The sequence below is a fragment of the Eptesicus fuscus genome, chromosome 17, assembly GCF_027574615.1.
Source record: "Eptesicus fuscus isolate TK198812 chromosome 17, DD_ASM_mEF_20220401, whole genome shotgun sequence".
Classification (NCBI taxonomy): Eukaryota; Metazoa; Chordata; class Mammalia; order Chiroptera; family Vespertilionidae; genus Eptesicus; species Eptesicus fuscus.
The window spans coordinates 8,871,413-8,884,362 of NC_072489.1; the positions used below are offsets into that span (position 1 = coordinate 8,871,413).

At 41.3% G+C, this 12,950-nt stretch overlaps 1 protein-coding gene across 3 annotated transcripts in view; it reads right to left on the bottom strand.

Moving 5' to 3' along the window:
- Positions 1–2,632: 2,632 nt before the first annotated feature.
- The window catches only part of NRG3 (neuregulin 3), a 1,064,346-nt gene continuing 1,054,028 nt past the window's right edge, over positions 2,633–12,950 (bottom strand). For 2 of the 3 annotated variants that reach the window (XM_054729073.1, XM_054729072.1), the window contains exons 8-9: positions 9,603–9,776; positions 2,633–3,218 (exon numbers count right to left, since the gene is read on the bottom strand). In XM_054729073.1, the coding sequence (XP_054585048.1) occupies positions 2,711–3,218; positions 9,603–9,776 (682 nt within the window). In that variant the 3' untranslated portion in view covers positions 2,633–2,710. Of the gene's footprint in view, positions 3,219–3,461; positions 3,534–9,602; positions 9,777–12,950 lie in introns of all 3 variants that reach the window. The other variant, XM_008149153.3, reaches the window with a different exon arrangement.

Consider the following 12,950-nt stretch of genomic DNA (forward strand, 5'->3'; position numbering starts at 1 on the left):
CAGTGTTTCTTTGTGGGCACACGAGCTCGAAGGCCAAGGACCGATGGCTCCGGGTGTTTGCCACGTCAGATCAGCTTTGCAAGTCTTGATGCTCTCAGCACTTGTCTGCTGGTGCCCAAAATGAGCATTTTGAGCTTGGACCTTTTTCAAAGGAGAGCTTCATATTCCAAAAGGAGAGAAATGACCACTGAAAGTAACATTAATATTTATTCTTTATGGAAGAGTTTGTCTTGACTATCAATTAGGAAGTAACTATATCTCTAATTTCACATGAGACTGCCAGTGGGTGTGCCTGGTGGTCACGCTCTTCGGAATGCACCAGGGTGTTTACAATCACACAATATGTGGTTCTTCTTTAAAAAATAATGGGTTGGACCAGGACTTATGTTTGACTGATAATCTTTGCGGAGTAAATAATATATTAACATAACCACAGTGAGTCACGGAGTATATAACCTCCTAAATAGGTAAATTATGTCTGACTCCTTCAGATAAGCAACAAGTAACGTTTTCAGTGAAAAAATCCAAGAACGAGGTTGACATCAACAAACGTGAGGCCTTCTAGTCTATGTTTATAGTTATAACAAATTTCAACACAATGACATATTTGATATGTACCTTAAGAGGGTTTTATATACCTGCTAAGACTATTTTTTCCAAATTTCCCCCAAAGATATCATATTTTAAAATAAGAACATAGATGATCTAGAAATAAAAATTTATAATCATCTTTTAAGAGGCTAACATTACCTATAAATTAAAAAAAAAACAACTGTAATGGGACAACTGATGAGTACCACGAACCTTTTGTTGCATATAAAATGCATCTCTACCAAAATGTTTTCAACATTTGAGACCTTGAATTTTCACAAAACAGTGCTGAAAAACATACTGTTCTTTCTTCCCCCTGTGTGGCATTGTGTCTATTATTAAAGAATGTTCTCAAAGAGCAATTTGCAATGTATTTTCAACAGAAACAACTTAACTTCAAATAAGAGTTGTATATGTTCAATGTCTGATTCTGAAATAGTTACATTCCTTTTCAATGGAACAAGACAATTTTAAGCAAGGTTTCCCCAACTGCAGTAAAAGAAATCTTTTATATACTTTCAAATACTGTGCCTTTTTATTTAAAACAGTGTAAACATAACAACACCACCGATAATTGGAAAAAGACTGGTTATGTGAACACTAATTTTCTTGAATGCCCCCGTCAAAGTAAGGGTAAATAAAACAGACAAATCTCCAGGAGGAGTCCCCGCTCACCTCAGCAGTGATAAAAATATTGCTTTATTCCAAATGAACATACAACACAATTTACGTTTCTTTTGGGGGCTTCCTGTGAACTGAATACTCGGCTTTGTGATTTCAACAATTTATTCTTTCCATATTAACCACAGAAGCCAATATCTTGGTCCACAAGTTGTAGACTAGCTACAAAATAAACACTAATGAGGCTCATGAAAAAAGCAAAGGATAACTGTCAATTTGGTCATTGGCTTGTGTAAATAATTAAAGTACGCATGATTCAAAATAAACACACACGTTCAACTCTCCTGTGATACAGATATCATCAATGAACCTACAGTTGTTCCTCTCAGAAGTATTCACATCAGAAAATGGTCTAGACATTGTCAACAGCTTTATAGGACCCCACCATGCAAGTGACTTTGATGTAAGAACTTACTAACTGAACTTTATACTTAATGGAAAATTTTAAAGTGAACAGATCTAAGAGGGAAATTTTTTTTAATATTAGATTCCCTGATGTTTCAGAACAAATTTTAGCAAGCTTAATACACACACACACATGCACACACATACTCACAATGAACACATGTGCATACAGCATACCAGTGCTCGAGGGAGCACACACACACACACACACACCACACACACACACACACACACACACACACATTCTCTCTCTCTCACACACACACACACACACACACACACACACACACACACACTGAGAAATGCTCCTTTGGCGTCCTAAACGATCTCAAAGAAAAACATTTCTATCAGCATGACTTTAGTGACATGACACTGATTTTTTTTTTGTCCATTTTTTATATATTGATTTCATATCCTCCTCTGAGATTCTGCACCTTCAAATTTCAGAGGAAGATGGCACAAAAGAGCAGCTGAGTTTGCCCCGATGGCTCCCTCTATCTCTGTCCTCCTCCTTCCCAGGCCTGTGCCATTCTCAAAATGAAATAGAAAACACTACATTTCTTGACATGACATAACCTGTGATGAGGCTGTCGAGTGAAGAGAAATTTAGGGGTTGGGACTGCCAAGCCAAATGGCAAGGGCTGTCTGAGCACTGGCACACCCGCCCTCGGGGTGCAGCTTGTCTCTGAAACCAGGTACCTGCCAGTGCTTTGTGACGAGGACACTGTGCTGTGGGGCTGAGGGTCTGAATCGCCCACATCTACCAGGAGCCAAAGAGGACAGTGTTGGGACTAACTGAAATTGTACTCAGAATTCCACCCAAAAGCTTTAGTTGTAAGCTTTATCCCTCCTGAAACGTTTCTTTCCCTTTAAAAAAATATTTTGTTAAAAAACACTATGATATGAGGGCGATAGACTATTTGGTTTCTTCTAAGTAGATGCTCTTAAATTAATGCATATAAATAATTTGTATTTAATTTCCTCTCTTTCCTGTTGAGCAAAGCATAGAATGCACAGATTCCTACGTCTCAAGTCACTTGGTCAATGCAGAGTCTCTTTGTATTTCATTTCTTAAGATAAACTGTGCCTCTCGTTCCGATTTGGCCATGGGACTCAGGGGGAGAAAGGCGGTGTTTTCACTCGCGCTGTCCTCAGCGTCTACACTGGCCAGTTCGTAGTCTTCTGACCTCCTGGCGTCCGTCAGAATTCGGATCTGCTCCTGGACAGTGTCTAGCAATATTTTCACTTCTTGTTGTTCTGCTAAAAGACAATCGCTGACTGGAATACTCACATTGACAATATCAGCAGAGTAGGAGTTTTTGCACCATTTGATGCTTTTGACTTCAGAAATCCCTGGCATTTGCATGCAGGTTTCCTCTAGCCCCACTGAAGGGATGATGGGCACAGAACTGGCCCTTGGGGATGAATATCCCATCAGGTCCTTCTGATCCAAGCTATTAAAATAGGAGTTTGTCTCTCTCGAAGGCAGTTGCATATGTACGGATGCATTCTGTTGGGTTTTTAAACCGGTGGATGAATACCTGAAAAGAAAGAGCGTGTTAGACAGTCTGCCTTCTGCCAGTGCTTCTTCAGAGCACTCTCCAGCCAGCAAAGCACTTGCCACATGCACCACCTCACTGACTTCTCACAGCAACCCCATCAGACGCAGAATATGTTCCCAGATAAACAGAGAAGGAAACTGAAGCTCAGATAGGTGCAGTGACTTGCCCAAGGTCACACAGAAAATAAGTGACAGACTGAGACTCAAACCCAGATCTTCTTACTTTAAGTCCAGGGATCTTTCAACACACCACAGCTGTATAGGCAGGTGGGATATAGTCTTCCTGACCTCTATCCTAGAATACAAAGTAAATGGGGGTTGAGCAGGTACTAGTCAGTTGGCCTTTCCATAGTGACAAACAGGAAACCCATCACGGCATTACTCCACTCCATCAACTCGACCACCCTCTCAGCCCTGGTTTAGCACTCATGTGGCCAACCTACTTGCAGAAACCAGGAAGCCCCACGTTAAGCAGTAAGGTACTAGAGTCCAGGGTTTTTCTGCTTCACAACTCTAGGGGAACGAACGCCATTTCTATTGGCACTCTGCTCTGTAGGAATTGCCTCACTACAAACTGCTGAGCCTAAAGGGGAATGGGAGGTACAAGATTCTCCTCTCTGCCCAAGGACAAGCAAGAAGTGAGCTCCGTAAGGCCTCTACCAATCTAGCAACTTTCCATATGTGGTTTCTGCAGCCAAGTAAGGCAGCTCATTGGTGCATGTCAATGGCTTGTCAAGAATGCCAACCTGCCATTTAAGTCATTTGAAGATTCCAGAATCTGACGAGGCCCTTTCTGGCCTGTTCAGAGCTAGTGAATTTCCCAGTGCCTCTGAGCTTCCCAGTGCCACAAGGTGGGACAGCTAGTCATAGATTCAAAGAAATGTGGTGTGGGGACTTGAAGAGTAGTTTTTACTCTATTTCTATTATTGTCCTTAATTTAAACATTAAATTAAACATTAAAATGTGTGTGATCTAAACATATCTACCCCCATATAATAACTATCATTCCCCTAGTCTTACATTGTAATGTAAATAAAAGTCATGTTTATACAAGGAAAGAATAATTGTGATGAAATGTGTAGCATACCAAATAGAAGTCTTTATTTAAGGGCATGACAGGAACAATTCTATCAGATGATGAGAAAAGATGGGGAGCAAATTTAGGTGTCTTTATAGTCCCACCCTTTCTTACTGTGCCTAGTACAGAGTGGGTAACCAATAAATCTTGATGGAATGGGCATATGAATACATAGCATATCTTAGAGATAAACACTTTATACCCCATTAGCATCCATTTCAAACATAATAACAAGAGCTAACATTTGCATATGATTTTATTTTTTAAGATATTTTTAATTGATTTCAGAGAGGAAGGGAGAGGGAAAGAGAGATAAAAATATCAATGATGAGAATCATTGATTAGCTGTTTCCTGCATGCCTCCTACTGGGGATTGAGCCCACAACCCAGGCATATGCCCTGACTGGGAATCAAACAGTGACATGCTGGTTCATGGACAATGCTCAACCACTGAGCCATGCTGGTCAGGCTGCATGGTGTTTTTAAAAAGCATGTTCACCTTTAATTGTTTCACTACTTTTTAAAAAACTGTGCTTTATCTATTATTATTACCATGTAATTAAAGAAGAAACTGGACTAAGGGGTACTCAAATGACTTGCCCCAAGTTACCTTTAGTAAGCAGAAGAGGAAGAAGTTAACCCCAAGTTGTCTTATTTTAATTGTTACTATGAAAGCCTGAAATGAGTGGATATTCAAAGTGCACTAGAACACGTTTTAAGGAATGTGTAATCTCTACCTGTGTAAATTGTATAGCCACCTTGTACAAGGAACTTTTCCAGGGATTTTGGTCCATTTGCTTTGGTGTTATGGAACTGAAAATCTATACCTAAGGGCTCTAATTAATTTTAACAAGAAGAAATGAAACCAATTAGAGGGTTTTGTGTTTGTTCTGAATATCATAAAATTAACACCATTCATATCTATGAAGATACAGAATGTCTACTACCAGATTCACTAACCTCACGGAGACAAAAAATGTAATTAGGATAAAATTGTATTTCTCATAGATATCATGAGAGTATATCAGTGAGTAGAATTTAATAGGTTTGAAATGTGATGGTCATAGATGCAAATTCTTATACCAGGATCTAAACATTATTTGCAAAATTCTATATATATATATATATAAATGCCTAAGTGACCAGCCAACTGGCTGACCGGCCGGTAGTTATGATGCACAATGACCACCAGGGGGCAGAAGCTCAACGTACAGGCATGGTAACATGGAACAGACTGGTGAATCTCAGAGGGAAGGGGGCAGGGGGAGAGCAGGAAGAGATTAACCAAAGTTCTTGTATGCATACTAGGGCCCAGTGCACAGATTCATGCACCGGTGGGATCCCTCAGCCTGGCCTGTGGGGATCAGGCCAAAACCAGCTCTCCAACATCCCCTGAGGGGTCCCAGATTGCAAGAGGGTGCAGGCCAGGCTGAGGGACCCCACCAGTGCATGAATCTGTGCACTGGGCCTCTAGTATTAGAAAAATGTGTAAATATCTTAGAGGATTTAGACAATCATAGCTTCAATAAGTCAACAATGTGGCCTGATGAAGTGATCAAAGGCAATTCAAGCCAAACTTGAAGCAGTCTTCTAACAAGCCTGACTGCTGAATTAAGGGTGTAGATGAGAAAGAGGGATTGCAGCTGACCTCTAGGTCACCTCACAAGTCAGTTAGGGGACACGGGACACATGGCTGCCAATAACTGCAACCTAAAATGTTACCATAACATGAAGATGTGCTTTAAGCAAATAGAACTCTCCCAAATGTGGTTTTGTTTTGGATCAGACATGACTTCAAGCCCCAACACCATTTTTAGATGAATTGCAGCCTCCTTTTAATTTTCTCTTCAATTAAAACAATCAGGTGGTACACTGCCCTGGGGGATTGCTCTGAGAACTAACTGAAGTAATGCATCTGCACTATTCCCCAGAGGAATCTGGTAACCCTCACTTCCCTCCTAGAATCTGTGAGAGTCCAGCACTGGTATTGAGGAGAAGCAGATTACTCTTCTCCATGAGTTTAAGTGAGAGCACAACTTCTAGATGTGATCCGGGTTGGAAGACAGACAGAGGTCTGAATCCCTGACAGTCAATCACTCGTTCACAATTTTGATCCATGAGCTTGTCATTCATTGACTGTAAAATGCCAATTTGGACTGTCGTTCCTCTGATCCCTCAACAAAGAAATCACCAGTGCATTTCCTCAGTAACTATGGTGAAAAAGTGAAATATTGCCAGGCCGATGAGGCTCAGTGGTTGAGAGTTGACCCATGAACTGGGAGGTTATACACAGTAAACAGTCAGTATACTTCATATCCCTTCTACTTTGAAGGTGGCAGTCTAGCTTTTGTGACTCCATTTCTTTCTGTCTAGCATATGAATACATCAGTTTGGTTTGCCTGACATAACACAGCTCAGAGCTCTGGGAGCCATTGCCGTGGCTGTCTCTGACCCCGCTAATCAGGGAAAAGGCTCCTGAATAGTTACCAGTGCACACTTTCCTCCGGCTTCACTGAGATACCTACTGGTTCAAACTGGGCCGAAGTCAGTGCCACAGAGAGAAGTCCCACCACCGAAGCCTACCTAGCAGACAGCGCCCACATGCTTGATAAATAAGCAGCAGATGGCGGATGGCCCTTGCAAATTCAATCACTGCCCCTTCAGGCTAGGGCCAGATTTGAAGAGGGCCTTTAACTGTGAAATTCTATTACCAATCCTATTTCCAGTCCAGAGAGATGGAAGGTCCCCCAGGAGTGGAAAATAGCTGTTTTCAAGAACTGAGAATGAGATTGCTCCCTGAGATTCATTGTGCTGAGCACACCGTGACTTATACTTACAGTCACCATTTATCAACACTGGGTGCATATCACACACAGGAAAATACACGTGGCCAGCCAGCTGGAGAGAATATTCCAACCCCAATGATGATTGAACCAAAACAAAACCACCACCATGCAGACAGTAAGTGGAAGTCTCCCAGGAGGTAAAAGACAAAGCAGGGCACCTCTAAACATGCAATGGGCACCTCTGAAAATTCATGTATGTGTGGTTGAAGCCTGTGCCCAGAGCAGCTCAGAGCATCCTTACACCTGTCATATGGAATGACAGCCAAAACATGCCGGTCAGAAAGAAAGACAGCATGAGCTGGGCTTCCTCTCCACTCATAAATTCCTCGACAATGGGCATTATCAGTGATTTAAGAAGGAAAATAATCATGAAATCTGATTAGTTATCATTGTAGGCTAAATACAAGCCCCTTTCCAGATATAAGGCAAAGAGAAATGCCAGCTACTTTTTGACTTGCATTATATCATACATTTTGGATAAGTTGGCTGTTACGTTGAATTTGCAGATCTGTACCAACTACATTTTGCGTTGCTTCAAAATTACAAAACCCAGCCACAGGCTATTTAATTCTTGTCTCCTGGTCTTCCTAAAGAAATCTGTTGCTGAGCTTTGTCAGACAGAGTAGAAATGCACATATATCTTGCCCAGAAGAAAAGACAAGGGTAAGGCTCTGTGATGGACTTCCTACTTGCTTAGGCCTCCACCTTGATACAGTGTGGGAACATCACCCAGGGCAAAGCAGCATAGAAACCTGGCCTGGCTCATCCAGAGAGATAAAAACTAGATGTGATAAGAACCTGGCTTGTATGAGGGAACAGATTCCTGAAATTTCTGGAGTAAACCCTGATTGCATTATTCTTGAATTCAATGATAATTTTATAACAGTTCCTGAGACAGTACAAACCAGTACTACCTCCCTGCTTATCATGTGACAAGGTACAAGCTCTTTCCACACATATTTTTTTTTAAATCTACCCAACAACCTTGAGGAAGGCTGTATTATTTTTATTCAATTTATAGATGAAAAAAACCTTAAGCTTAGATGATAAAACTATCTCAAATTCACACAAGATGTAAGGGCCAAAGATTTGAGCTTCAGTCATTTCAAGTAAGAGCTACATGTTTGGTTGAACAGTCAATTAGGTGAATGGGACTAAAGTTCATCCTCCATTCCATTCACCACACCTTGAGCCCTGTAAGGATCTGTGTCCACTTAGAGGAAGGACAACCTTGCACTGCAAGGAGGAATAGCAGTTGTCATGCCCAAAGCCCATATTTCCATCCCTGTACCATGAATAAACCTAGAGATCAGAGTTCAGCAAATTGTACTTTGAAATCATGCTTTCAGTATTAACTGAGACACATTCAAGGATGCTCGATGGAAGCAGATAATATACTAGAGGCCTGGTGCATGTAATTCATGCAAGGGGCTCGGCCCCCACCACTGCCATGGCTGCCTCTGCCTCGGCCCCCGCCTGCCACAGTGGCCGCCTCAGCCCTTGCAGCTCCGGCCTCGTCTGGAAGGTCATCCAGTCTAATTAGCACATTATGCTTTTATTATTACAGATATATATATTAGAGGCCCGGTGCATGACATCCATGCACTGGAGGGGGGGCCCTCAGCCTGGCCTGTACCCTCTCAGTCTGGGACCCCTTGGGGGATATCTGCCTGCCACAGGGAATAGGTCTAAACCAGCAGTCACACATCCCCTAGGTGTCCTTAGCACTGCCACAGAGCCTCTCCCGCCACCACCACTGTGCTCACCAGCTGTGAGCCTGGCTGCTGGTTGAGCGGCGCTTCCCCTGTGGGAGTGCACTGACCACCAAGGGGCAGCTCCTGCATGCATCATAGCGACCAGTCATTCCACTGTTTGGTCGATTTGCACATTAGGGTTTTATTATATAGGGGATATGTATCTGTTCCCATACATATATATTTGTATATGTGTGTGTGTGTGTGTGTGTGTGTATACATACACACACACACACACACACACACACACAAACACACACACACATATATATATGTTATAGGTTACTTATTGTCCACAGTCATACTTATCAGAGAATTAGGTAGTTTTTTTTTCAAACCTAAGGATAAAGAAACACTTTAGTCCTCCTAATAAATCTCTAGTTTTTAAATCGAAGACAATTCTAAGTTGTTTTAGCAACTATTTAATAACAAAGTGCCTGTATGTGTATACATTTATTTTCTTGCTAGTGTTATGTTTATTTTTAATTAAGCACTTTCCTAATATCTATTTCCATTGTACCTAATCTTTTACATTAGTTTACCTTTGTGGAACAAAGAAGAAAGGAAGTATAAATAACTAATTGATGACAAAATCAATGAATAAAAACCCCAATGAACATAGCAACTCAATTTAAAGCTATAGCAATAATGACACCCTCCTTACATTTCATTGTTTTCAGACCTACCCTTGGCAAGGTATTGTATCCTGGTCGGGGATCCTTGATTCCTCAAGTTGCTGATACGCTGGCCCCACAATCCCGCCCAGCCTACTTCGGGGTGAGGGGGGTGTCCTCCTGAAGGCGTTCCGGTGGAGCACACCACTCCTCTGTCCTGGACTGCAGCAGGAGGAGAGACTTCGGCTGCAGGAGAGAAAACCAGCACATCGCTCATAGCCATAACCTTACAGGTGGCTGCTCAATCTCTTTAAACACTGCATTTGCACCCGAGAGCCTCCAAGTTCCAGTCCATACTTCACCCATGACTGCAGTGTATCTGACAGGAGGGATCAGAATTTGCCAAGTCCATTTCCCCTTGCAAAGACTGAGACCAAGAGATGTTCTTGTTTCTGGCTTTCTCATGTGGAGCACAATGGGCTAAAATTGCTGTTTTCCAGCCAAATTAAGAGGTGGGTTTAAGGAATTCTGAAGCTCCTGATTCCCATCCACCCTCAGTATTTAAGCTACAGTGGCTGTCTCTCTAATAAGAGTAAACGTGGCTTTCTTACTAGACACTGACAAGAACCAAACACAGGAAGCCCTGAAGGGACCTATGGGGAAAATTTCACTTGTGTTAGTGGTAGAATGAACAAGCTTTATTGTGATCGGCATTTTCTCCTTCACACATGTGTTAAATTCTCAGTTCATTATCTAAAAATTCCATCCATCTTGAGAAACTAAATCCTTTTCTTTTTTCAGTTTGCTTTTACTAAACATCTCATTCTGACTCCTACATCCAAATACCAAAATAACTATGTTTTTAGATGCCCCTAAAGGGCAAAAGGTATAAATGAAATATACTTTAGGTGAGATCCCTATAAAGATCATGTTAAACAAAAGAATAAGATTCTTTCTAAAAATCAGTTGCTAAGTTGACACACTACCTGTTGCATATCCATCCGCATCTCTACCCCACTGAGTTTCACCTACTCCATGGGGAGCAGAGCAGAGAACTGGCTCCTGTGTACACATTCCTAAGATGACAGTTTATGTGATTAAGTCACATAAAACTATACAGAAACGATTACAAACATTTTCAAAATTTCAATAAACCTATCAGGTTTTAAATAGACAAGAACCCCAAAGGAGTTTACCCATATCACTTTATTATTTGGAGTTCTGTACGTTTTCCTGCATGAATATTGCCATTATTTCTACTGAACAAAACAACTTCTCAAATATTATTTAAGGCCAGAGTTCGAGAACTAAGATGACTGATCAAACATCATATCCTCAACCCAACATGGACCTCCTGAGTTAGTACAAATACCAGATTATTACAACTTAATTTTTTCTCGTAATATTTCTTATATGTCGAGTCCCAAGTTGCCTAATATCAAGGGGTCTCACTAAGCCAACAAGTCTAAGAAGCTCTGTAGCAGCTCATGCATTTCCCTCCCTCCAGCTTCTGTCTGCACCATCCAGCAGCAGTTATGGAGTATGAAGGCTGCTCAGGCTTAGGTGCTAGGGTTAGCTGGATCTGGGTGTGCATCTCCGGTCTGTACATCATTAGCAGTATGGCACTGGGGGAAGTACAGGTACCAGTTAGAGTCTTGGAGGAAAATAGATGGCACTCTAAATTGGGTCATTTGGGGGAAATTTTGCCATTTACACAGGTGTGTTTAGTATTTGAGAAAAAAGGACAATAGAGGATACTTCTGTTGTCAGGGCTAGTGACAACAAGAAGCTGTTACTATTCCTATAACCTAAGGGCCAAGGGGAGGGAGCTATTACCAGAATAGAGAGACAAGGGGATTGTAAGGAGAGGGCCACTTGTCAGGCACTTTGGCCCCCGGAAAAGGGACAGAGCTGAGGCAGCCAAGCAGGGAGGGAGGGATAGAAGTACTGGAACCTCGCTCTCCCTGGCCCTTCCATCTCATGCAGGTGCCTCCCATTGAGCTGACAGAAGCTAGAGGACAAGGGAGCCTGCTGCCCTTCCAGTGCACAGAGCAATGCTGATAGAGAACGGTGAAGACTAGACGTGTGTGGAGAAAGGCATGGGCATCGTGCTTAAATCTTTTCATAAGATTGCAACGGGGGTTAAAAGCGATAAAGTATGTGAAGTGTTTGGCATGTAACAGGTGCTCAGCATAATGAGTTCCCCTGGCTCCTCTCACACAAATGACAACTTGAGACTCCCACTAATCATTGAAAACTCAGACTTCTTTCACTATTTAAAAAATACTTACGTATGTGCTATCTGTAAGTGACTTACATTGCCAAATACAATGCAATAAGTATGACATGACATACTAGACTTCTTTTTAAAAAAGAAATAGATTTTTGACTAAAAAGAAATAATGCTTTGAATTAATAGCTTTGTTTCATAAATGAGCTATCCAATTATGTCATATTTGCAGGGCATGGCAATAAATTAATTATTCATAGCTAGCCAAACTGCATGGCAGCAAAGTCTATCGTATGAACTAGTGGCCCATCTTAAAAAGCAGTTCCATGACTACTGATCAACCAGCTAGGGCAGCCTGCTAACCAGGGAGCATCCGGGAAGTCATGGAGCCATTGGCAGGCTACATAAATCAGTTACCAGGCTGCCAGTCATGAAAACATTGAAGTCTCCTGCATGTTTTACAAAACAAAGCTCTGAGATATTAAACTGCAACTTACAAAGTTTTAGAGGCACTTTATAAATTAGTCCTTGCCTATCTACCACGACACAATGCATGCCAACAACACTGCAATGTCACTGAACCAAACAGAAAGGAAGGTCTCCGACAGGCATCCTTATTTCCTAGAAACCACAGTAGGAGCCACATTTAGGAGGGAGGATGTCAACAGACAAGGAGTAAGAGTAGGGTATTTGCAGCGCAAATACAATAGAAGCTATAATTCTTGTTTTATCTCAACTTTAAAACATTGATGGCATAACATCGTGCTGGAATAATATTATACTTAATTAGTTTACTTAACTGGGTGCAACACCACTTTAACATGTATTATAATCAGCAGGGGAAAATGCTGTTTTGGAGAAAATATTCATCTTCTAAAAGGCTGGTAATTTTGGACTTATTTCCCTAATTAAAGAACTTCTATTAGCTCCAGGGAACTGAAATGGTTTTTTCAGAGGGAAATATCTGAAAATTCCTTAATTGATATAAATCAAAATATGTAGTTAATAACTAAAGCAATTATCCAATAGCTAAACATATTTAAATCCTGAGCTAAAAATATTTAGATCACCTTTTGAAAAACAGCAAACTTTTAGTATCTCGATCTCTACTCATATAGAGTGACAGAGAACCTCATAGTAATGTGTCAGCATCAATTAAATCCTTTTTGGACCCATTGAGAAGCAAGGAA